Consider the following 25,456-nt stretch of genomic DNA (forward strand, 5'->3'; position numbering starts at 1 on the left):
AACTGAACAACAGCTATCGAGTGGAATTACCTTCTGGATGAGTCAGCAGAACTTTTACGATTCAGATTTATGTTCGTGACATGTCTGATTACACTGACAGCCCTTGAAATATCTGATTAGTTTTACTGTTTGCTCAGTGTTCAGTAAAACATTTTAAAAATATTTTTACTGATTTCAGAGAGGAAAAGAGAGAGAGAGATAGAAACATCAATGATGAGAGAGAATCATTGATTGGCTGCCTCCTGCACTCCCTGTACTGGGAATCGAGCCCGCAACCCGGGCATGTTCCCTGACCCAGAATCAAATCTTGATTTCCTGGTTCACATGCTGATGCTCAACCACTGAGTCACGTTGGCGCTGGGCAGTGAAACATTTTTTAGCTGGAAGAAGTAGTGTTCCTCCACCACTTAGCTCAGATGAGTAATTCTTGAGCTCAGATTCAATACTAAGAAGAGAACATCAGTGTTTAAAATCTCTATGTGTAGCTGGGATATTGTCTTAATTAACATACTTCCAGTTAGAAGATAAAGAACCATATGGGGCAGAGGCATCCTGAGTCTAGGAATCACCAGGGTAATAAAGCTGTAGGCCGGGGTGAATGTCATAACTTTTACCCAACTCTGGCTGGAGGGGAATGGTAGAGTGATCATGCTGAGGAAACATCAGTGGGGCTGTTTCTATAGAGGAGAGGTGGAGAACATTTTAGAGATGGGTTGATCTTTATTAAAACAGTAATTCGAAGATTTTTTGGAGTAATTTTGCTATTAAGGCTCTGAGAAAAAGGGACTAAACACTCTGCTGAGATTGAGGTTCTTTCTGAGAATGTCTCTCGCAGGCTGATTTAGGGATTACTGTTTACACACTTACTAATTTATGAAATCACAATTTCTTACTAATATCCCGTGAGGCATCAAGGTCCCCTATAACTGCCTCATAAGTCACAGCAATAAAATGGGTAAAGATAACAATTTCATACCTTTTCCATTCACAGCTTTAACCAGAGCTCTCTGGTTTATTTATTTATTTATTTATTTATTTATTTATTTAATATCTTTTTATTGATTTCAGAGAGGAAGGGAGAAGGAGAGAGTAATAGAAACATCAATGATGAGAGAGAATCATTGATTGGCTGCCTCCTGCATGTTCCCTACTGGGGATCGAGCCTGCAACCTAGGCATGTGCCCTAAATGGGAATTGAACGGTGACCTCCTAGTTCATAGGTCGAAGCTCAACCACTGACCCACGCCAGTTGGGCCAGGGCTCTCTGGTTTAATGTGTTTTATATATTATGGTTCTACATAAGATTGTATTTGAAAACAATGATACCACTACCTTAAATTTTGAAAGATGCTGAAAAAACAAAACTAACCTAGCTTTCAGACCAAAGGAAACAGAATTAAGATGAGGCAAAGGTGTTACTTGGGATATCTTTAAGAATATGCTGCAATGAAAAAATAGAAAGGAATTGGTACAGAAAAGAAAATCCAGTTAAAACAGAATTCACAGCAACGTGGCTTCTCTGCAGGAGCCAGAATTTAAAAATCTCAACCCAGTTCTCTCTCTGTCCACTGTCTGTCCACAACTACACAGAGTTTAAAAGACTATTGCTTTAGTATCTTAGTTGTAGGTATTAAAAAATATTTATGTCTCAATTCCAGTGTGTTACAGTAGAATTTTTAACATTCCAAATTCAATAAATTTCTATAGAAAATAAAAATTATTTGGGTTGAGTTTATCTGACTGTCTTCTAGTTCTCACTCTCTCAACCTGGCAGAATAGGTTGAAGTGTTATGATGACTCACTTCTTATAATATACTTACTTATTTGACTAAATTTGATTTTTAGAAATATTGTATGAAAAAATGCTTTACTGAAATATTCGTTACAAGGAAGATCGTTATTTCTTTCTTAAAGTGAATATTGTCTTGTTTTACAGAAACAGTAGACTCATCCGTAATCAAGAAGTTCTGATTCCAACCCACTTCTTCATTGTGCTAACAAGTTGTAAAAATACATCCCAGACTCCCTCACAGTGTGAAAATTTAGATACATTAGCTTTCATTTTGCCTCACAGGACTGATAACAGTGAGAGCTGTGTGGTAAGTAGCCTTTGTTAATTTACTTTAAACATTGAAAATATATCCGTGTGTGTCTTATATCTAACATTATTGTGGGAGAGAACATAACTTGAATATACTTTGAAATTATAGGATGATTTTAAATTTGATCCTATAAACAGACATATCTTCAGAGGGACATGGTTAGACAACATTTCAAATTAATTTTCTATATATCACTTTATTATAAAAATCATGTTTGTTCCTAATTATCTTCTCTTATTCTGTTATCATTCGAATGTTTAGAAATAATTGTTTTATGTTCTTTTATTTGCTCAGAATTTAAAAAATATAAACTATAGTCTTTGAGCATCAAGATTGCATTAAAATTTTAGCAATTTTGAAGCTTTTCCTTATGGTGAGTCAAAATGTTTTTTTTCAGAGTACTTCTAAGATATCCTACTTGGTTTTTTCTTTTCTTTCTTTTTTTCTTCTTTTTTTTTTTCTATTGAAGTTATACAAAGTAAGTCTATACCTAAATTGGAAAATATATTTGACTTTTCTACCAGTCTCACTGGATTGGTTTTGACATGTAGAGTCCTATGGTCAAAAGGATCTCAAGGCCCAGTCTGAGCTTGGCTGGAGAGAGTGCTGTGTCACTCATTCATTTACCCCTTTCACTCATTCTTTTAAGCCTTCTTTGGTCCAGTTATTCTTTCCTTTAATAAGTATTTGTTCCCAGGTACTCTAGGAACTGAGGACATAGCAGTGAACAAAACAGACAGTGCTCTGTGGTGGCCCCATGAGTAGAGAACAGTGGCCCATTTGCCATCCCTGACCTAGTGGTCTTACTCTATATCATTCATTAAAATGAATGAGGATATGTCTCGCTTTAATTGTTTCTCTGATAAACTTTCAGAACCAATTGACCAGTCCTTTTAGAACACATTTCTCATTAAGTTATCTTTTCCCCTTATTTTCAGAATTAAGTACGGAATAATAAGATGCTAGCTATTTGGATGTATGTTGGGCATCTAACTCTGCTAACTGGTCAGTGTTATGGCTGCTGTTGGACACATACCAAATATTTCCTTGTTCATTGCTTTCTCTTCCTTGAGAGATTAAATAGTCATTAAAGATATCAGTTAGTATTGTGTTCTGCAACAAATAACAGAGAACCTAGTTATAGTGACTGAGCAAATACAAGGTTCCTCACATTATAGAAAGTCCAGAGGTGGACAGTCGGGACAGTGCACTGATCAGCTGCACCATTAGGAACTCAGACCTTCCTGTCTTTCTGTGCCACTGTTCTTAGCATGTGGCCCATGTGGGCTAAAGATGGTTTCTACTTCTCTAGGTGTTGTGTCTGAATGCTGGACCCTACACCAAAAAAAAAAAAATCATCAACAGACTTATACTTACATCACATTGACCAAAATAATGTTAAATGCCATGAGTTAGGTGTTGAGTTCCTTTTCCATCTCTACTTTTCCAAAAGTTATTGTACCGATATCTTAAATACAAACAAGTAGTGACTAAGGATTGGCTGGGTATTGGCCTAGCAGAACAGATGCCTTATGTGTACTTCTTATATATTCCTGTAAACATTGGAACAGATGGAAAATATCTACTGGCCAAGTAGTCTACTGAGTCAGGGCTGTTACCTTGAGAGCCAGAAGGAAGACATTTGCAGAGAAGCAGGCTGAGCAGTATTAAGTAGTGGATGATTGGAGGCTAATGAGAAAATGGAAATTATTAGCCTATTTCCCTTTTATGTGAAAAGTCTATATTTATCATCTATTATAATAAAAGCATAATATGCTAATTAGACCAGACAGCCGAATGACCTTCCAGACATTATTCTGGATGTCCTTTTGGACAAAGCCGTGGTGGCGGTGGCCGAGGCAGAGGCAGTTAGGGGTGATCAGGCAGGCATGCAGAGTGGTTAGGGGCAATCAGGCAGGAAGGGGAGTAGTTACGGGTGATCAGGCAGGCAGGTGAGTGGTTAGGGGCGATCAGGCAGGCAGGCAGATTTGTTAGGGGCAATCAGGCAGGCAGACAGGCAAGCAGTTAGAAGCCAGCGGTCCCAGATTGTGAGAGGGTCCAGGCTGGACTGAGGGACACCCCCCTCCCAGTGCAAGAATTTCATGCACCAGGCCTCTAGTTTTCAATAATAATGTCCTAAGGATATGTGAACCTTATTGGCTTTAAAGTACACTCATAGCCCACCAATCCATGGATACTTTGTTCATCTGACCTTCTCTAGGAGATTTTTTCAGAAAGATTTACATTAATACATAGATGTGCAATTGCCACCTCTGTTACCTGCTTCAGCTACCAGCTCTGCCTGCTTCCATGTGCCAGAGCAGAGCATATGTCTTTAATTCTTTACTGATCTCATATTAGCTGAGACTTTACTACCTCACCAGAAACGATTATGTTTTACCACTTCCTTCAACCTTTTCTTCATTGCAAATATGTACATAACTGATTCTGATAAGAACTAGTGTTTGTATTGTGCATTTGCACACATCATTGCATTGGATCCTCAAAACAACCCTGTAAGAAAGGTGCAAGGGAAGAGAATCAGGATTCAGATGTTAAATAACTTGCCTTAATTTACCTGATAAGGTGATGGTAGAACCAAAATTTGAATCCAAGTTTCTTTATGCTAATTCCCACCTTCTCTCTACCATCCCATGTTGCTTCTGTTTTCCAACATTTTTTAACCCTACACCATTGAAATTCCTTGCACCAATGCAATAAATGAGCATCTAATCCAAGTATACTTGTCTTTTCCAAAAATTGATACATCTGATTAAACAAACATGCATCGTATATATAAAATGGTAAATTACTCAAGAGCAGGGAGTATGTCTAACAAATCTTGTGGCATCTGCTATTTGGGAGCCAAAGTGTCAAAGCTTATTACAATGGGGGACATGGAAGGCTGGTAGGGAAAGTGAACTAACTGTTTTCCAGTGACTTTTCTTCTTTATTTCCTACCCTCACAGCACGGGAAGCATGAATCCTCATGGGTGGAAGAGTTGTTGAAATTACACAGAGCTCGGATCACAGATGTTGAACACATCACTGGACTCAGCTTCTATCAAGAAAGAAAAGAGCCAATTTCAGACCTTTTAAAGTTGAAAACACAGTTGCTAAATTTTAACCAAGAAGACTGATACATATTTTTTTATTCCAAAGACAGACCATAAATTTTTTTGAAAGAACCTTCTGTTTGACACAGTCCTCTGTTCACACGATTGCATTGTTTGGAAACTGTTGACCACAGTTAGAACTGGGACTCCTCTGTGATACGACCATCTCAGGGAAATGCGTGGCCTCGGCATAGCAGTAGGAAAGTGTTCCTATTGAGTCTCGCACATGTTTGAATGTGTAACAGTTCAAATTTGGGAATAAAGACAGACCAAACCTAAAACTGCTCTTCTACTTCTCTTAAAGGCAGAAGTAGCCTGTGAACATTGTCTGGATACCAGATATTTGACTCTTATTATCATGAATAAACTTTTATGTAGCTGGCAACAGCAGGAGTATGAATAGGATTGGACTAATCCATGTTACATTCATATCTTCACAAGAATTTAAAAACAATTCTTGATGTTTTTTAAAAAGTGATTTTGAAATTTCATTTATTTTAGTTTTAATAAAAAAATTAATGGAAACAAAATTTTTCTGAGGTTCTCAAAAGGCAAAATATGTAATACTCTGTTGTTGTTTTATTTAATTATGATTGGGCTCCTCCAGGTTAAAAGGCTTTAACAAGTTAAACTTTGAGGAAGATCTGTGAATTGAGTACGTCAATCTCTATAAATTTTTATATTTGTACTGAAAAAGAAAAATATTCCCATTCTGCTCACTGGTTATTAACATAGGTTGAACACAGCTCTAAAAGTGATGTGTTTAGACTGTTAAAAATGTCTTCTCTTGGTGAAACTTCAGAGAACCTGTCCGCACATGCAAGGTGGCATTTGTCATCGAGATGGTAGGAATGTTTTCCTCTGTACATAAAAATGACTCCACCAGCAGCAGAGCTATACTGCACTGAGCTGTTTATTTGAAGTTCCATAGATTTGAAGAGAACACGGTACCATCACTTCCTGTCTCCGTGGTGGTCACAATAAATGAACTTGATTTATTCACTGCATAGACTACATCCTTTAGTGCCAACCTGTGAACTTTCGAAGGCTACATTCACTTTTAGGTTCCCTGAGTGTACTTTAGGTATTCTATTAGTGCACCAAAGATTTGTATTTGTCCTTCAGAGGATATTTATTCTTCAACAGCCTCGGGGCCACAGAGGCCTTTAGATAATACAATTTGTATCTGAAAATTATTTAATAATTTAGAAAGTTTCATGAGTTTTTGTTTTAACCCCACAGATCTCTGATGCTCAGTACATTATTTTTTATTTAAAAAAATGTTTTTTTTTTTTTTCTATTGTTCAAATTGGGTAATTTTTATTGTTCTATCTTTAAGTTCATTGATTCTTTTCTCTGTCTAATCCATTATGCTGTTGAGCTCATCTTTTAAAAATATATTTCAGTTATATTATTATTATTTCTAAAATTTTTATTTGGTTCTTCTTTGTATCTTTTATTTCTTTGCTGAGACTTCGTATTTTTTCATTTGTTTCAAGAATGTTTGTAATTGCTCATTGAAGCATTTTTATAAAGGCTGCTATGAAATCCTTGTCAGATAATCCTGACATCTCTGTCACCTTTATGTTGGCATCTATTGTCTTTTTTTCATTCAAAATGGTTGTCCTGTTTTTCAGTGCAATATTGATTTTCAATTGAAATCTGGATATTTTAGGTATTATGTTTTATGACTATGGACTTTCTCTAAACTTCCTGTTTTAGCTGAGTTTCTCTAATACCCTAGCAGGGGAATTGGGGTCACTGCCTCATTATTGATAGGTGTGCTCCCTCTTCAGTTTCCATTGATACTTGGGGTGAGTGGGTACCCTTGTTGCTACTGGACATGGTGGGACTTAAGCTCCCCACTTGACCTCCATTGATGCCTCCCTGGCTGGGATGTGCAGGGTGCCCTGTACTGCCCCCATGTGGTCTCTACTGACACTGTGGGCTGGGTTAGCAGCGGAAGCTTTATTACCACCAGGTGGGAAGGAAATCACCAGTTCCCTACTCAGTCTCCTCTGTCGTGACCATGCAGGAGAGTTGGGGCACCTGTTCGCAGCCTGAGAGGGGTGGAAATGTAGGCTCCCCATCCTGCCTTTGCTGGCCTGAGTGGGGTCAGGACCTTTTCTGTGGTGTTCGGCTGAAATGGGAGCAGTTATTGTTTTTTCTCTTGCTAGGCTACTCTTCTTTTGCTCCTTTGGTTAGAGAGAGAGCATGGCCTATTTTTAGGGCATCTTTTTGTCTGTACTCAGCTTTTCCAGGTTGCTGACTTTGTCACTTCCATGTCTGGAATATATGAGCTAACAAGGAAACTCAGAAACTCATCACAGTTTTGTTCCTTGAGTCCCGAGTACTCTGTCTGTCTTCTCTGACTTTCAGAATCTTCCTGTTTTATATATAATAACCAAGCTTTTTATCTATACTTAGCAGAAGGATATCTACTTCTTCATAGAAGTGTCTCATTGATCTTTATTCTTCAAAATACATGCAGGCTCATGATTTCTTCTACGTGAAACATCTTAGCAGATCTTAATGAAATGGACAGATGTCTCTCACCTTTGCTAGACAGCAGAATCCAAAGAAAAGTTACAATCCTTAGCATCGTGGAGAGAGAGAAGAGGTAGCAAAAGTGTAAATGATGCCTAAAAAGTGGTAAATGTTATTATGGAGCCAGGGGAGAGGTGCCGGGGAGCACAAAGGAAGCACTAGATGCTGCTTGGCAGTATCAGGGGGGGCTTCCCAGAGGTGGTGACATTGGGGCTGGGACTTGAAGGATGAACTGAAGCTTTTCGGGTGAATGGATGAAAAATAGACATTGTAGCCTCCCTTGGAAGGATATATTTTTGCCATTTTGCCATTTACTGCTATTGCTAGTATTTTTTACAAGTATCACTGTGACCAACTTATAGAACTATTTTATTTTTCTTGCTTTGTTATAATAGTCTCCTGTTCGTAAAGGAAATGTCAGACTATAAATTCTGTGCTGACTCATTAAAGGAAACAGCATCCATATCATTTTCTACTTAGCTTCCCCACCCCCCAGTTGCTCTTATACAGTATTCCTTTTTTTCTTGTGTCTCTTGAAAGAGACCCCTCTTTCACTATTTCATCAATTTAAAGCATGTAACTAGTTACCACTTTCCCAGTTGAATGGTGAATTCATATGACCATATATGGAAACACTCCTACTTCAATAAAGGCTATTCTTTGCTTCTCAAATGCTAAGCAAAAATTTTATTCCTAATTTTACTGCCATGCCTCTGGTCAGTATTTCTTTTTTTTTTTTAATTAAATCTTTATTGTTCAGATTATTACATTTGTTCCTCTTTTTTCCCCCCATAACTCCCCTCCTCCCAGTTCCCGCCCCACCCTCCGCCCTCACTCCCTACCCACTGTCCTCATCCATAGGTGCACGATTTTTTGTCCAGTCTCTTCCTGCATCTCCCACACCCCTTTCCCCCCCAAGAATAGTCAGTCCATTCCCTTTCTATGTCCCTGATTCTATTATAATCACCAGTTCATTCTGTTCACCAGATTATTTATTCACTTGATTCTTAGATTCACTTGTTGATAGATGCATGTTTGTTGTTCATAATTTGTATCTTTACCTTTTTCTTCTTCTTCCTCTTCTTAAAGGATACCTTTCAGCATTTCATATAATCCTGGTTTGGTGGTGATGAACTCCTTTAGCTTTTCCTTATCTGTGAAGCTCTTTATCTGACCTTCAGTTCTGAATGATAGCTTTGCTGGATAAAGTAATCTTGGTTGTAGGTTCTTGGTATTCATCACTTTGAATATTTCTTGCCATTCCCTTCTGGTCTGCAAAGTTTCTGTTGAAAATCAGCTGACAGTCGTATGGGTATTCCCTTGTAGGTAACTGAGTTTCTTTCTCTTGCTGCTTTTAAGATTCTCTGTCTTTTGCTCTTGGCATTTTAATTATGATGTGTCTTGGTGTGGTCCTCATTGGATTCCTTTTGTTTGGGGTTCTCTGCGCTTCCTGGACCTGTAAGTCTATTTCTTTCACCAGGTGGGGGAAGTTTTCTGTCATTATTTCTTTAAATAGGTTTTCAATATCTTGCTCTCTCTCATCTTCTGGCACCCCTATAATTCTGATGTTGGTACGTTTGAAGCTGTCCCAGAGGCTCCTTACACTATCTTCGTATTTTTGGATTCTTTTTTCATTTTGCTTTTCTGGTTGGGTGTTTTTTGCTTCTTCGCATTTCAAATCTTTGCCTTGATTCTTGCGCTCCTCTGATCTGCTGTTGGGAGTCTGTATAGTATTCGTTATTTCAGTCCGTGTATGCTTAATTTCTAGTTGGTTCTTTATCATAACATCGAGGGTCTCATTAGTTTTCTTGAGGATCTCACTACATTTATCGGCGGCTTCTAGACAGTTCTTAAGAGACCTTAAAAGTGTGGTTCTGAACTCAATATCCTCCATTGACAGTTTTGTCCTTTTTCTTTGTCTCCGCATTTTTTATGCTTTCTTGGTACACCCCCTAGTGGTCTTTGTGCGCAGTCTTGTTGTAGTTAAGCCTTGATTGTTGATGGTAATACCGGGGGTGATTTGACCTCCAGGCTAACTGGCTATGAGAGTCCGCTGTGTCTGCAGTCTCTGGTCAGTATTTCTTAAAACGAGGTAACTTCCATATAAAATTGCATAGCTAGTCAATTTATACACAGCAGGCAAACAACATGGTGGAACTTAAAAATATGTTAAAATATCAGAGGAAAGAGGGCAGATCTTAGGGGAAGAAGTGGAATGTTCAGGGTCCAGTGGGGTAAGTAGATAAGAGGGCTGTTAGGCCAGTTGGCTTGGTCCTGTTTAAGGAGACAAGACAGACAGGGTAAGAGCTGAACCACCTCCTACAGGAGAGGCTCTTACCCTCTTGGACATCTTTCTCTCATTTGTTACAATAACTGTCCTGCCCTGTCCTGTGGGTACATGCTTATCCATAACAGAAAATGGCATTTGAACTTTGAAACTAAATATGATTACACTTCATGCTGAAGCCTATCACAGGAATTGGTGGGTAGGCACTTTCATAAGCATTAAGTAAAATTTTATGGCTACAATCTAAGGACATTCTCCCTGGATTTTTGGTCAGTCCATATTGTAGGATAGAAAAAATAATCTACAGAATATAAGAGTCTCTAAGCTAAGAAATGTGGATGTACCAATAAAAGTTGTATATACAGAAGCTTGGCTGCTTTCCTGTGTGGAGTGTGTGTGTGCGTGTGTGTGTGTGTGTGTGCGCGCGTACGCGTGTGTGTGTTTAGAGGGTGGGGGCAGGGCATGGGTGGTGGTGTTTATCCAGGGCAAGGGTTGTAGACAATAAACCACATCTATATTGTTGGAAGGAGAAAAAAGATCCAAAGTTCACTCTAGCACACAGAGTAAACATCCTTTTCTGATCTGTGACCTATATTCTTGTTTGGGGTATTTTAATTACATTTAATCATACTTCCAGGTAAAAGCAAGCAACAGGCATATATAAATATCCTTCCAGTATTTAGAATGGTTTGGAACCAGAGGGAAAGTTTCCAACTTGTGACTTCCATAGATTTTTTTCAACATGAAATTTTTGCATCTATTCTCTCCATTGTACATAAATAGTGATTGGAGAAAAAATAAAGATGTTTACTAGAAATCATATGCATACCAGAAACCATAAATGCATAAAGTATGTTTTAGCCTACTAGAAATAAAAATAATCTCTGGAATAGGTTGTGTATCTATGGGATGCCCAAAGGAAACAAGAACATAAAAAAAGTCCCATTTAGCCAGAGGAGATTTTATTTTATTTTAAATATATTTTTATTGCTTTCAGAGAGGAAGGGAGAGAGAGAGAGGGAGAGAAAGAAACATCAATGATGAGGTTCATTGAGTGGCTGCCTCCTGCACACCCCCCATCAGGGACCTAGCCCGCAACCCAGGCATGTGCCCTTGATCAGAATGGAACCTGGGACCCTTGAGTCCACAGGTGAGCCAAACTGGCTAGGGCCATCGGAGGCTATTTTAAATTTAAGTTCATATTTTCTCATTGTGGATGGAAAGGGGTATATACAAGTTTGGTGACCAAAAATAATCTTACACAATGATTTGATCATAACCTTGTATTGGGCAGGTAATGGTGGATAGTCACACCTCGGGCATATAACTTGTATAGTAAATGTTTTTTAAGCAAGCCCTTTTCATTTTCCTTGTGCTTATGGGTTAACACTTTTAAATGCCAGAAGCAGTCCTCTTTTCCACCCTCAAAAGAAGACATAATCTTGTTAACTTCTTTAGTGAAACATTTTAAACTAGCCCTATCCATTGTTCTTATGCATCTGAATTAACACATTGTTGAAATACCCCTCAAAGAGAGTTAGTCCTCCAGAGAGCACTTAATCTTGTTAACCTGTAATCTGACCCAATTATTTGATGTCTCCCACCTTCATATAATCTTCTGCTCCTTCTTTCCTTAATTTCACGTGCATAAAAGAAGCTGCAAACCTGTTATTCTCCTGATCATTTGAGAACTTGCTCCCCAGCATATGTTGTCAATTTGGCTCAAATAAAATCTTATAAAATTCTCTACAGGCTTGTATATTTCTTATGTCAACATAGACCCATGATGCTAGATCCAAATACAGTGCTTACTAGAGGCAGTCTGAAACCATACAAGGAAAGAAAATAATTTCAGGATGGTGTGGTTATAGGTATAAAAGGATTGTTAGTGTCCACTTGGGGCTTCCAGGGACCTGGCAAGATTGTATCCTAAAGAGAACACATTACCACAAACCTCATGAGGAAATTGAGAAGTTCCAAGAAGCTGCACTATCTAAATGTTTTCCAGACCGTGTTCTTCTGTTAAATTTGCTGAGACTGTATCCTTTGGCCTTATTCCCCAAAACTGTAATTTTGATGAGCTGTGAAGACAGCTGTTTCACAAGGACTACAATTAAATACTGTGGGATATTTCCCCCCAGTGGTGGTAACTCTCATTTGGCAGAAATCATCTCTCTACCCCTATTTCTAGCACTATGCCAGGCAGAGAGTAGTTGCTCAATTAAAAACCACTGTTCAGATGAGTAAAAACCAACGATATGATCAGTGGTTCTCAACCTTGGCTGCACATTAGAATCACCTGGGAATCTTTTTAAACTCTTGATTTCTGGCCCTAACCCAGCCGTGGGCAAACTATGGCCCGCGGGCCGGATCCGGCCCGTTTGAAATGAATAAAACAAAAAAAAAAAAGACCGTACCCTTTTATGTAATGATGTTTACTTTGAATTTATATTAGTTCACACAAACACTCCATCCATGCTTTTGTTCCGGCCCTCCGGTCCAGTTTAAGAACCCATTGTGGCCCTCGAGTCAAAAAGTTTGCCCACCCCTGCCCTAACCGCTTTGGCTCAGCAGATAGAGTGTTGGCCTGCGGACTCAATGGGTCCCAGGTTCGATTCCGGTCAAGAGCATGTACCTTGGTTGTGGGCATCCCCAGTAGGGAGCGTGCAAGAGGCAGCTGATCGATTGCCGGGAGCCGGTCCATCCTTGCTGTTTCAAGGGACCTGGCATATATGGCATATTGTTCTTAATATGTTTGCTCACCTTCTTGGCACTATGTGTTTTAACCAAGGTCTCCTCTCTGAGAAAGGTTGTTTCCCCAGGTAGGGATTTTCCCCCGAAGTTAGGGAGGGAATAAAACCTCTTAACTAAGTGCCAGGCGGGTAATTAATCACTTTAACTACGAACAATCGTGCTTAAGCTACATAATCTTTACTCCCTGGAATGAAGATAAGAAACGCCCTAACCTTTGTAATAGAGATTGATAGGATTGAATCAACTGGTATAAATACAGATGCAACAAGACAGCAAGACACAGAACTTAGAACACAGAACTTAGAACACAGAACTTAGAACACAGAACTTAGAACACAGAACCTACACACAGAACTTAGAAGAGAGAACCAAGAGAGACGGAACCTAGGCACAGAACCTACACAGAACATTCTCTAGAGACAGCAGAACTTCGCTGGAGAGAACATGGCAAAAGATCCTGGACTGAACCTGACTACAGAAATGGGCAAGAGAACCTGACTAGAACCTGGTGACTGAACCTGGCTGGAGAACCTGGACAGAACCTGGCTGGAGAACCTAGCGAGGGAACATGGCTACAGAACCTGGCTGGAGATCTGAAGCAGAACCTCTCTGGAGATCCAGACCAGAACTTGGCTGGAGGTCCTGGCTGGAGATCCTGGCTAGGCTGCTGATCAACTGAACGCTGCCTCCATGTCATTCCTTCTTTGCCGACTCCGTCCACACCTTTGGGGACCCCTGGACCTGCTGGGGTGGGACCCCTGGACCTGCTGGGGTGGGACCCCAGCAATCGATGTTTCTCTCTCATCAATGTTTCTAACTCTCTATCCCTCTCCCCTCCTCTCTGTAAAAAATCAATAAAATATATTTTTAAAAAAATCCTGATTTCTGGGCCTCATCCTCTGGAAATTCTGTTTCTTTGTAACAAATGTTGTGGCCCCACCCCATAACAAAGAAACAGAATTTCCGGAGGATGAGGCCCAGAAATCAGGATTTTAAAAAGATTCCCAGGTGATTCTAATGTGCAGCCAAGCTTGAGAACCACTGGACATGATCCTACCAAAACACCCATTTAAAACAGCTAAGGAATCGCAGGTGACAGGAAGGCAACTAGAACAATCACACAGAAGCTAATTATTATTTGCATTCCTAGTTTTTAAGTGCCAGATGGGGATGCAAATGGGATGTTTAAAAAGAAGTTCATTTACAGATATCTTCCTAGAGCACAAGGCAGAATTTTAAAAAATAGTACATAGAGATCAAGTAATGCCGTTCAAGGGCCATTCACAGTTGTTACACTGACTGCATCCTGTGGAGAGTATGCTGCCTAATGAACCGAACAGGAAAGAATGACCTATTCAGAGTTTTGACATCTCAAATGAAAACCTCTTTACAAAGTGTGCAGTGTTTCCCGAGCAACAAGCTGCTTCTGTAAACCTTCGCTGGCAATGGTGGAGACGCACAGGAGCACCTTAGTTCTCACGTTCATCAACTCCAGATAACCTTCTGCTGTGAGGAAAGGCACGTCAGCGTGGAAGGATATAAGCAGGTGAAACATCTGAAACAAACACATTTCAGGCAACTTCGCTTTACCAAAGAGGAGAGAGATTTTCCTACCCCTTCCTCCTCTCTTTGAAATCCAGGGCAATGGAGTCTAGCATTGGTGGAGTATTGAACAAGCAGTATTAGAGGTGAGTGAACTCATTCCATCCGTCAGATGTCTGACGACGGTTGACAGTGAATAAACTCACATTTTCATGTACCTAATGAATCAGTAATATTACTGTGATAACAAAGATCTCTGAAACTAGATCAAATGTGATAATTACAATAGCTACTTTTACTGGCTGCTTATTTTGTTGTTTTTTTTATTTTTTTATTATTAGTTAAGGTATTACAAATGTGTCCTCATCCCCCCCATTAACCCCCAACCTCCCCCCACACACACAAACTCATGCTCCGATCCCCCTGTTGTCCATGTCCATTGGTTTGGCTTATATACATGTATACAAGTCCTTCGGTTGATCTCTTCCCCTTACCCCCGCCCTCCCCTACTTTCCTTCTGGGGATTGATAGCCTGATTGCTGTTTCTCAGTCTTTGGGTCTGTCCCTTTTCATCAGTCTATGTTGTTCTCTATAATCCACAAATGAGTGAGATCATGTGGTATTTATCTTTCTCTGACTGGCTTATTTCACTTAGCATAATGCTCTCCAGTTCCATCCATGCTGTTGCAAAAGGCAAGAGTTCCTTTTTTTTTTTTTTACCGCAGTGTAGTATTCCATTGTGTATATGTACCACAGTTTTCTAATCCACTCATCTGCTGATGGGCACTTAGGCTGTTTCCAAATCTTAGCTATGGTGAATTGTGCTGCTATGAACATAGGGGTGCATATATCCTTTCTGATTGGCGTTTCTGGTTTCTTGGGATATATTCCTAGTAGTGGGATCACTGGGTCAAATGGGAGTTCCATTTTTAGTCTTCTGAGGTACTGGCTGCTTATTTTGTTTCAGACATTGTGTTAAATTATATATATATATATTCTCAACAACTCCATAATGTGAAAATACTAATCCTAACCCTGGTTAGTGGGTTATCCCTTGTAGGGATTTGAACGAAGTTCTTGGCAAACTCAAAACAGTATATTATATTGCCTCCTTAAATAGTGCATTAAGCATGTTCAAGTTCTCTCTTGTGTTTGTTAGTTTATTTTGTTCATTAGCTTCCACATAGGAGTGAGATCATATGGAAAAGAAAACAAAAGAGAAAAAACTCAAGAACAAAACAACAGTGTGTTGCTTGGTGGGGGTGGGGGCGGGTGTGGAGGGAGATGGAAAAGGGTATAGCAGGTATAAATGGTGCTGGAAAGAGACTTGACTTGGATTGGTGAACACATAATACAGTGTACGGATGATGTGTTGTGGAATTGTGCACCTGAAGCCTGTATAATTTTGTTAACCAGGGTCACCCCAATAAATTCAATAAAATAAAAAATTTAAAAATGTTCAAGTTCATCAAGTTCTACTTCATCAGTAGTTGAATTCTAAACTAATTCTTGAAATAAATGTATTAGTAGTGTATTAATAGCATGAAATATCATCAATAAAAAAAGCACAAAACATCCCCCGAATGTTAACTCTCAATTGGAAAATGGGCAAAAATCTAGATTAAGACACTCATAGGGAAGAAATGCAGAGAGCAAACATAAATAAAAATGTCTTAGCTCATTAATTAGATCCTAGAAATGCTAATGACATTTTTGTTCTTACCATATGGGAAAGGATTAAAAGATGCAGATCTCCAGTGTTAATAGGCAGTCATGCCCTGAGATTGGTGGCACAAGATGCTATGATATATCTAAAGGCAATTTGATAATTGTGCTCCGAAGGTCTAAAAATTGTTCATAAACCATGACTTATATTTCAGTTCTTGAGATTTATTCTGAAGAAGCCAATTTACTATGTAGGAAAATACAGTGATGCTCAGTCTAAATGGTTGACTCTTATTAGAGAAATGGTAATAATAGTATATGCATGTAATATAATGTTCTCTTAAAATTTGGTGTTTATCAAAATTTACTAAAGTGGAAAATTTCACAATATAGGAATTGAAAACGATGGCTTCTAAAATAGCATATGATCATTTATCCATTTGGTGAAAAGAAAAATAGAATCCTCTTTTTCTTCTCTTATTCTGTAACTCTCCTCTTTAGTTTCTCCACACTCTTCTCTCGGTAGTAAATTCGCTAAAATATTAACATGATTATATCTGTGTGGTGGGATTTGGGGTGATCCTCACTTTCTCTAAAATGCATTAATTTTATAATCTGGAAAAAAAGTGAATCCAGAAAGTTCATTTAGGCAGAAACAATGTTTAATTTCATAAAGTATCAGTTTGGGTCCTGATAGCCACATACACCCTCTCTATTTGCCCAAACAGCAGAGAGTAGTGAATGAGAGATTATTTTATTCATTAGATTCCACATATGAGTGAGATCATGTGATGCTTGTCTTTCTCTGACTGGCTTATTTCACTTAGTATAATACTCTCCAGGTCCCTCCATGCTGCCTCAAAGGGTAAGAGATCCTTCTTCTTTACAGCTTATCATAACAATGAGAATATACTCACCACTACTAATCTGTATACTTAAAAATGGTTAAAATGATAAATTTTGTTATTTTTGTGTGTGTTTGTTTTTACCGCAATTTAAAAATAATTGAGGAGGGGGGAGGTCATATTGACAGGATAGATAGTAAGTCCTGATGGTAGATGGGGAATTTGCAAGTTTATGAATATAACAGCAGTAAGAATAACAAAAACAACCGTCATTTTAGAAACATTGTTAGTTCTATAAATGTAAGCCTTGGATAAAATTAAACATAGGAAACTCCTGTAGCCACAGATAGTTAGATTTCAATTATAAACTAAGGAATAGTTCTCCCCCTGCTGGCCATCTTGAAATTGTTCAGCTTTAGGAAATGAGGACTGCATGTTTCTCTAAGGTGCTTTCATTCTCTAAAATATTTCCTGTAGAAACACTAAACTCCCTTCGCTATTTTATGAAATTATTTACTCATTAATTCTTCTATTTCTTAAAATGAATGTACAGTTAATTTTTATATAGCTCACACACTCGCCAACCTTTATTTAACCCCTAATACATGCTAAGCACTTTGCTAAAAACACATTTCAAAAATGACGATGTTGCCCAGCCAGCGTGGCTCAGTGGTTGAGCGTCGACCTATGAACCAGGAGGTCATGCTTCAATTCCCGGTAAGGGCACACGCCCAGGTTTTGGGCTCAGTCCCCAATAAGGGGTGTGCAGGAGGCAGCTGATCAATGATTCTCTCTCATCATACATGTTTCTGTCTCTCTCCCTCTCCCTTCTTCTCTGAAATCAACAAAAATATATATTTAAAAAATGACATTGGTATGGACCTATGTTTGATATCAAATAGAATGACTTAGACATGTAAATCCTTAAATCAGATGCAATAAGAAGTTCTAACTGTGGCAGAATTCATCCATGTACTAGAGTACAAGAATTGAGGCATAGAGGAGGTAGTAAAGAGGTTCAACAGAAGTATGATTAGTAAACTGGACTCCTACCCTTAGAAGTCACTATGAAGAGCTAATTTGATCATATTTGGGCACACAAGTACATTAATTGTCAAAGAGCATTCTTTTTTCCTAGTTGGATTTTTTAAAAACAGCTTTTTATTGTGAAATAATTACAGATTCACAGGAAGTTTCAGTGGTAGTGCATATTGTCCTATGTATTCTTCACCCCACTTCCCTAGTGATTGCATCTTCGAAACAGGAATTTGAGAACGGGTAAAAGAAAGTACATGATCACCGCAAAGACTTCCAGTGCTACTCCTGAATGGCCACACCCACTTCCTCCCGCCACCATCCCTATATCATTTCAAGGGTGTTATATAAATGGAGTCGTATGGTATGCGAGTTGTTGATAATTGGCTTTTTTTTTTCCCACAATACAGTGTCCTTGGGGTCTTTCCAAGTTGTTGCATATATCACAGTTTGTTCTTCTTCTTTTTTAAGTTGCTGAGCTGTATTCTTGTTATAGATGTACATAGTTTGTTTAAACATTTACCTCTTATTGGGTGTTTTGGTTATTTCCAGTTTTTAGCTCTTTTTAGCATATAAAACTGCTATGTGCAATCATGTGCAGGTTTTTGTGTGGAGCTAAGTTTGTATTTCTCTGGATAAATGCCCAGGAGGATGAATGCTGGGTTGTCTAGTAAGTGTATGTTTCATTTTTTTGAGAGACTTCCAAACTATTATTCAGAGTGGTTGTGTCATTTTATGTCGCCATTCATAATGTATGAAAGACCCAGGTTTTCCTAATTTTCCCCAGAATTCTGGGTTGTCATTATAAATCATTTTTGTTGTGTTGATGGGTGTGTGAGGGGGGGATGATCTTATTGCATCTCCCTATTTGATAATGACGTTCAATGTGTTTGCACGTGGTTATTTGCTATCTATACAGTGGGGCCTTGACTTACAAGTGTCCCGACTAACGAGTTTTTTGAGATACCAGCTGTCTCTCTGCAGATTTTTTGCGTTGAGTTGACAGAGTGATTTGAGTTAACGAGCTCCTTAACGAGCTCGGTCTCAGAAGGCCCCACTGTATATCTTTTGGTGAAAAACCTTTTCATGTTGTTTGTTTGTTTGTTTGTTTGTTTGCCTTTTTACTAATTAACAGTTTGGGTTTGTTTGTTTTGCATGTTGAGGATTCTTTATAAATTCTAGGTAGGCGTTCTTTATCAAATACATGGTTGGCACATATTCTCCCCTAGTCTGTTCTTGTAGTTACATTTTCAGCAGGGTTTTGTGAAGAACAAGTGTTTTAATTTGATGAAATCTAATGTATCCATTCTTTTTCTTTTATGAATTATGCATTTAGTGCCAGGTTTAAGAACTCTTCACCAAGCCTTAGATCCTGAATATTTTCTTTGGCAATTTCATCTAAAAGTTTTATAGTTTTACGTTTTCCATTTTCTATGACCCCAAATTTTGGATTAATTTTTGCACAAAATGTGAGGCTTAGGGCAGGTTTTATAGTTTTGTCTATGAATATCCAGTTGCATATCCCACACCACATGTTGAAAAGGCTACCCTTCCTCTATTGCGTCACTTTTAGGCTTCTGACAAAAATTGGTTGGGTGTATTTTCATGGCTTTGCTTTAATAACAGTGACAGCAGAAGACTAAGAGCCTACCTATTTAGAGTTCAATTGGTTCTTGAGCTGCAATTTGTCCTTGAGTGTTGCATCGCTTCACCCAGCAGATGGCAGTAAATGATTATGGGAAATACTGTAACAGGCATTAGTGGAAATCCTTGGTGTGTACTAGGGCTGTTTGGAAAAGATAATTCCAAGAGCATATTGGTCATCATGCTCATCTGAAGTTAGTTTTTAATTTGTATATCACCCGAAGTACTGTCTTACTTGGTGCCTTTAAACTGGCAAAGTGGCACCTGCCTTTTAAGCCTAAAACACATTCACAGCAGAGCTGTTTTAGGGGCCTGGAACTTAACTTCTCAGTGACATTCTGCCCAAATAAATCAGACCATTGGGACTTTGAAGACCCTGCTTTGGCTCACCCTCTCATGGGAACCCACCTGTAATTCTCTCTAGTCACCTAGGCGTCTGAGAGTCATCTCAAATTCGGCATGTTCACACCAGGCAGTGGTATGCTGGATACAGCAGCCTTTGCAGTGGTTCTCAACCTTCTGGCCCTTTAAATACAGTTCCTCATGTTGTGACCCAACCATAAAATTATTTTCGTTGCTACTTCATAACTGTAATGTTGCTACTGTTATGAATCGTAATGTAAATATCTGATATGCAGGATGGTCTTAGGCGACCCCTGTGAAAGGGTCATTCGACCGCCAAAGGGGTTGCGACCCACAGGTTGAGAACCACTGCTTTATGGGCTCATAAGAGCCCATTGATAATTTGCCAGAGATTTTGCAAGCTGCTTGACTTTGCTTTGGTAGTTTGAAATTGGCTATCATAGAAGCATTTACAATAGAAATCTTCTATTGCTATGAACCAAGACCGTCCATTAACTCCTGCTGGTTGTTAAATACTTACCAGTACTCCACTGATCCAAATACACTTGCTTTGGCCTTTAACAATACTTCTTGTCCTGCTCATACATCCCATCCATTCCCAAACCTCAGATTATCGCACTCTCCAAAGCCCAGTTGAAATTCACCTCCGCCCATGTTTAACCAATATTTGTCAAGGGAGCCAAGAATACACAATAGAGAAAAGACAGTCTCTTCAACAAATGGTACTGGGAAAAGTGAATATTCACATGCAAAAGAATGAAGCTAGATGCCTATCTTACATCACCCACAAAAATTAACTCAAAATGGATTAAAGACTTCAACGTAAGACCTGAAATCATTAAACTCCTAGAAGAAAACAGAGGAAAAAAACTTCTTAACATTGGTCTTGGCAATGTGGTGTTTTGTTTTTTTCTTTTCTTATATGACACCTAAAAGACAAAACAGCAAAAGCAAAAATAAGCAAGTGGAACTATATCAAACTAGAAAGCTTCTGTACAACAAAAGAAATAATCAACAACATGAAAAAGCAACCTACAGATTGAGAGAAAATATTTGCAAACTGCATATCTAAAATATATAAGGAACTCATACAACTCAATAGCAAAATAATAATAATAATCCAATTTAAAAATAGGCAAAGGATAGAAATTTTTCCAAAAGATATCCAAATGGCTAACAGGTACCCAAAAAGGTACTCAACATGACTAATCATCAGGGAAATGCAAACCAAAACCACAGTGATATGTCACCTCACACCTAGTAGTATGATTATCAGTAAAAAGACAAGTGATAACAAGTGCTGGCAAGGATGTGGAGTAAAGGGAACACTTGTGCACTGTTGGTGAGAATGTAAATTGGTGCAGCCACTGTGGAAAATAGTGTGGGGGTTTCTCCAAAATTTAAAAACAGAACTACCATATGATCCAACAATTCTACTTTTGGATATATATCCAAAGGAAATGAAATCACTATCTCACAAAGTCATTTGCACTCCCATGTTTACAATAGCCAAGACATGAAAACATATAACTACTCATTAATTGATAAATGGATAAAGAAAATGTGATATACACAATAAATATTATTTAGCCATAAAAAGGAAAAAATGCCATTTGCTATAATATGGTCCTTAAGGGTTTTATGCTAAGTGAAATAAGTCAGACAGAGAAAGATAAATAATGTTCTTACTTTTATATGGAATCTTAAAAACTAACTCACAGAAACAGAGAATAGATTGGTGGTTGCTAGAAGTAGGGGGTGGGGGAAATGGATGAAGGAGGTCAAAAGGTAAAAACAAAGCAAATTCAGTTTCTCCTGAAGTAACCTTGAACTTGCTCTCCCGACCCCTGCTATTTCTTCCCCTGTGCTTCTGTCTTCTAAGGCACTTTGTTAAGTCACATGGTAAAATACCCTTATTTTATGTGTCTTTCTAAAGAGTCCAGTGGCTAGACGCTAGACTGTGAGTTCCTAGAGGGGACTTTGAGGCCTGTGTCTGAGATGACTTGGTAACCTCAGTGCTATGGTAGAACCTGGCACATGGTAGATACTCAAATGGCTGTGGTTTTGGTTATTGCCACAGTAGGACTTGGAGTTCTTTTATATTCACCATCTGATCCCAAACAATGTATTAACATCATTTTTTAATTTCTCATCTCCATTCATTCTGTTATATTTATTACATTTTGGTCGGACCATGACTCTTGGTGTGCCCCATGGGCACCTCCCATCTTCTTCTCCATCTTTGTGTGTGTTCCTCCCTGTCTCCATGAACTGTCTCCCCCCATTTCCCTCAAGGTCTTGCTCAAATGCTATTTCTTCTGGGGAGCTTTTTTCTCTTTGTCCTTTTCATTCTGCTATACTCCAAGTAATCTGATCTCTCAACAGCACGAGTCTTTAAATTTGTCCACTAACTCCTAAAATTCCGTTAAAAGGGGAAACTGAAATAATCCACTGTGGTTGACTAGACCGCAAAGAGGAATGCCGGAGTTCATGAAGAATATTCTGAGAACCTCGCCAAAGTTACTCCCTTGTCCAGACCAAACAGGAGTGTGAATGATGGATAGAGATTTCGGATGTGGGGTATAATGAAGGGGAGGAGGGCTTGAGTTCTGTCTATTTAAAGTGGTTGCCTGTTTGGCAGCACTCCCTGGAGGTGAGAGGGCTGTTTGTGCTCCCATCCATATCAAAGGAACCGTTAACACTCTACAGTCCAGGTCTGTTAGCCTTCCCCATAAAACCATGTTTGGAGAGATATCTCTGGGGAGGGAATTTTGGTTTGAAACTGGAAGAAAGAAAGCCTGAAACTTAATTGAGAAGTAAAAGATATATCAAGATGAAAAGGGCAACAATTTTGAAGTGGAAAATATCTTGTGAAGGGTAAAAATAGTGGCTTTTAAAGGCATATGAGGCAGTTCTGGGGCTAACCCTTTCATTAGTTCACTTCCTGTGCCCCACCGAGACTGTCTTCTGGGGGCTGATGGCTGTCTTTGGTGCTCCCAACCAGCTGGTGCCACTACTCAGGCCCTGGGTTCTAGGATTCCAGGGATACAGGTAGCTTAATCAGGAGTTAAAGAAGCTTTGTTCCAGAAACGCTGATCTATCAGAATTTGCTGAGCACCTGTCACGTGCCAAGAACAGTGACAGATGCTGGAGGGGGGGGGGGGGGAGATACAAAAATAAATAGTGATGTCAATTTTTTTGTTTAGTGCTTTGGATAAAGTGAATGGTTTTCATTTGTCTGAAAAGACAACATAAAGAATGAAGTGCTTGCTTATATTAAAAATGATAACTATTTTCTGATTTTAAATTCTCTCACTTGGTCCTTTGGTCCTTGGTCCTTTTGGTCCGTCCTTTGGTTCAGTTGTGCACACTTTTATTAAACTCATGCTATGTGCCAAGTGCTTTGATAGGCCCTGGAGCTACTTGAACAAAACATCATTCTACTTTCCTCCAAAGAGCTCACTGCCTAGTGCTGGAGGCAGACTTGTAAAGCTCTAATCTTAGCCCCTGATAAGTTATAATAATAAATGACTGTACAAAGTGAATGGGAACAGATAAAGGGAGTAGCTTAGGGAAGACATTGTAGAGGACTTAACATTTCAATGCTACTTCTTTCTTTTACACAAACTTTTCTTTATCATTAACTGCCTGATAGCTCTTGGCATCCCTGATCCAGAGAGAGAACATAAACAAACCTCGCCAATAGGAAGACAACACTATACATGACAATTCCGCTCTTCCATTGAGCCTGGGCATGGCCTCAGATCCTCTCAATTCAGAGCTCAGGGGAGCCACCATCATCAGATACCGTGTGCCTAGAGCAGAGACCTACTTCTCACCCCCACCTCCGTCCCTAACGGATTTTCTGTTCCTCCTTTCTGTTAATTTTGGGGGGGGGGTCTAAAATTCTTGTGATTTTTTTTTGTGTGTGTGCCCCAATGTTCCCTTGTGAAAGATTATTTTAATATTTGTTTTATAATTTTGAATTGTGAACTCATCTTCATCTATGGAATTCCTCCACAGCCTGGCTTGGGAATATGCCTTTTAAAAATGTTTCCAATTTGCTTTAGCATCTTGGGACTAACTTTTACATAAATATCCCAGCTTTGGGGGTTCCCACACTAGCACTATTTCAAACCTCAAACTGCTTATGGGAAAGCCTATGGCTATATATCCCAGAGGAAATGTTTTTACCATCCAGGCAGCCCACACTGTTTCTCCTGAGTTAGTGAGTGAATTTTTTTTGGTTTACCCTTTCACTGGCGGTTTGGTATAGCAAGTATTCTGGCTTTATTGAGGCAGGGGTATGGCTTCAGGACTTCATATTCTGTCCTCATGTGGGCGTTAAGACCTCAGACTCTTGGTTACTAGGACTGGGAATCCTCTTCCCTCCAGGTAGCCTCCATGTTATTTGCATTCATAGCTGTAGTTTTAATTTCTTTTGCTTTGAGGGCCCTGTGGAACTGCCATTTTTTCTTGAGAGTTCAATAATGCATTTTAAAGAACGTTGGCTATATTTACCCAGAATTTCTAGGTTTTTAGTGGGAGAATACTATCTATTGCCCAGAAATGGAAATCCATCCAGCAAATCCTTAATACCTAACATCATTCAAGCAGTCCTTGGCATCCATAGACACATACAATAGGGTGAGACCTGTGACAGCTGCTCCTTATATGATTTATCTGTATCTCTACAGGTGTAGATACAGAAGACTGAGACCTGGATGGTTCTCCCCATGGCAGAAACACTATATTCCAGGCATGACTCAACTCACCCATTCCAGTGTACAAATATGGACCCCTTTTCTTTATTTTTCTGTGTAATCACTTTAAATCTAACTGCCTTCATTAAACAAGGATAGAGTCTCTCTTCTGATGCCTCCCCTCTCCAAAAAACTATTCAGTAACCCCTAGGGATATTAATACAAAGGGAATCAGAGAGAACCTGTCTGTCTCTCAGCACTATTGTCAGTCATTGTCATGTGGTGTCACTGTTGAGCGTGAGTCCCCGAAGAGTCCAGGGGCCAGTTGTTCACTGCTACAATTTGCTGGGACCCTGGCTTGGGTAGTTCGGTAGTTAGGTTGCAGCTCTTTGAGTTCACTCACAGATTCTCAGCAACTGTTTTCTAAAGCTCTCACGGAGTTGATGGTACCGAGGGCCTTTTAGCCTCAGCCAAGGACTCTGCCAAACCAACTCTTTCTCACCCAGACCCTTCCTGCCCCTTTTAGTTTGCTTTAGTGTTTAGACTGCATATATTTCTTCCAAGGATATTAAGCTCCCCATTTATTTGACTTCTCACTTAATAAACATAATAACTTTCATTGATATAGTGCCTTAGCATCTCATAATTCATTGATACTCAAAACCTATTCTATGCTGGCAGCACTGAGAGCCAGAGAGAAGGGAAGTGACTTTCCCCTGAGAATTCTGCGAATGAATGGAAAACTGGAACTCCACTGTTCTCGGCACCAACACCATGTCTTCCAGACACCAACTCTTGCCACACAGTGAGCAGTTTGAGGTAAAAACCAAATATCTTCTGTATATTTACCTGC

At 39.1% G+C, this 25,456-nt stretch overlaps 1 protein-coding gene across 1 annotated transcript in view; it reads left to right on the plus strand.

Annotated features, from left to right (window-relative positions):
• The window catches only part of ENPP1 (ectonucleotide pyrophosphatase/phosphodiesterase 1), a 59,809-nt gene extending 53,593 nt beyond the window's left edge, over positions 1 to 6,216 (plus strand). Inside the window, exons 24-25 of the mRNA XM_036317343.1 lie at positions 1,937 to 2,099; positions 5,072 to 6,216. Of these exons, the coding sequence (XP_036173236.1) occupies positions 1,937 to 2,099; positions 5,072 to 5,242 (334 nt within the window). The 3' untranslated portion in view covers positions 5,243 to 6,216. The remainder of the gene's footprint in view (positions 1 to 1,936; positions 2,100 to 5,071) is intronic.
• Positions 6,217 to 25,456: the final 19,240 nt, after the last annotated feature.

The sequence above is a fragment of the Myotis myotis genome, unplaced genomic scaffold (assembly GCF_014108235.1).
Source record: "Myotis myotis isolate mMyoMyo1 unplaced genomic scaffold, mMyoMyo1.p scaffold_m19_p_7, whole genome shotgun sequence".
NCBI lineage: Eukaryota > Metazoa > Chordata > Mammalia > Chiroptera > Vespertilionidae > Myotis > Myotis myotis.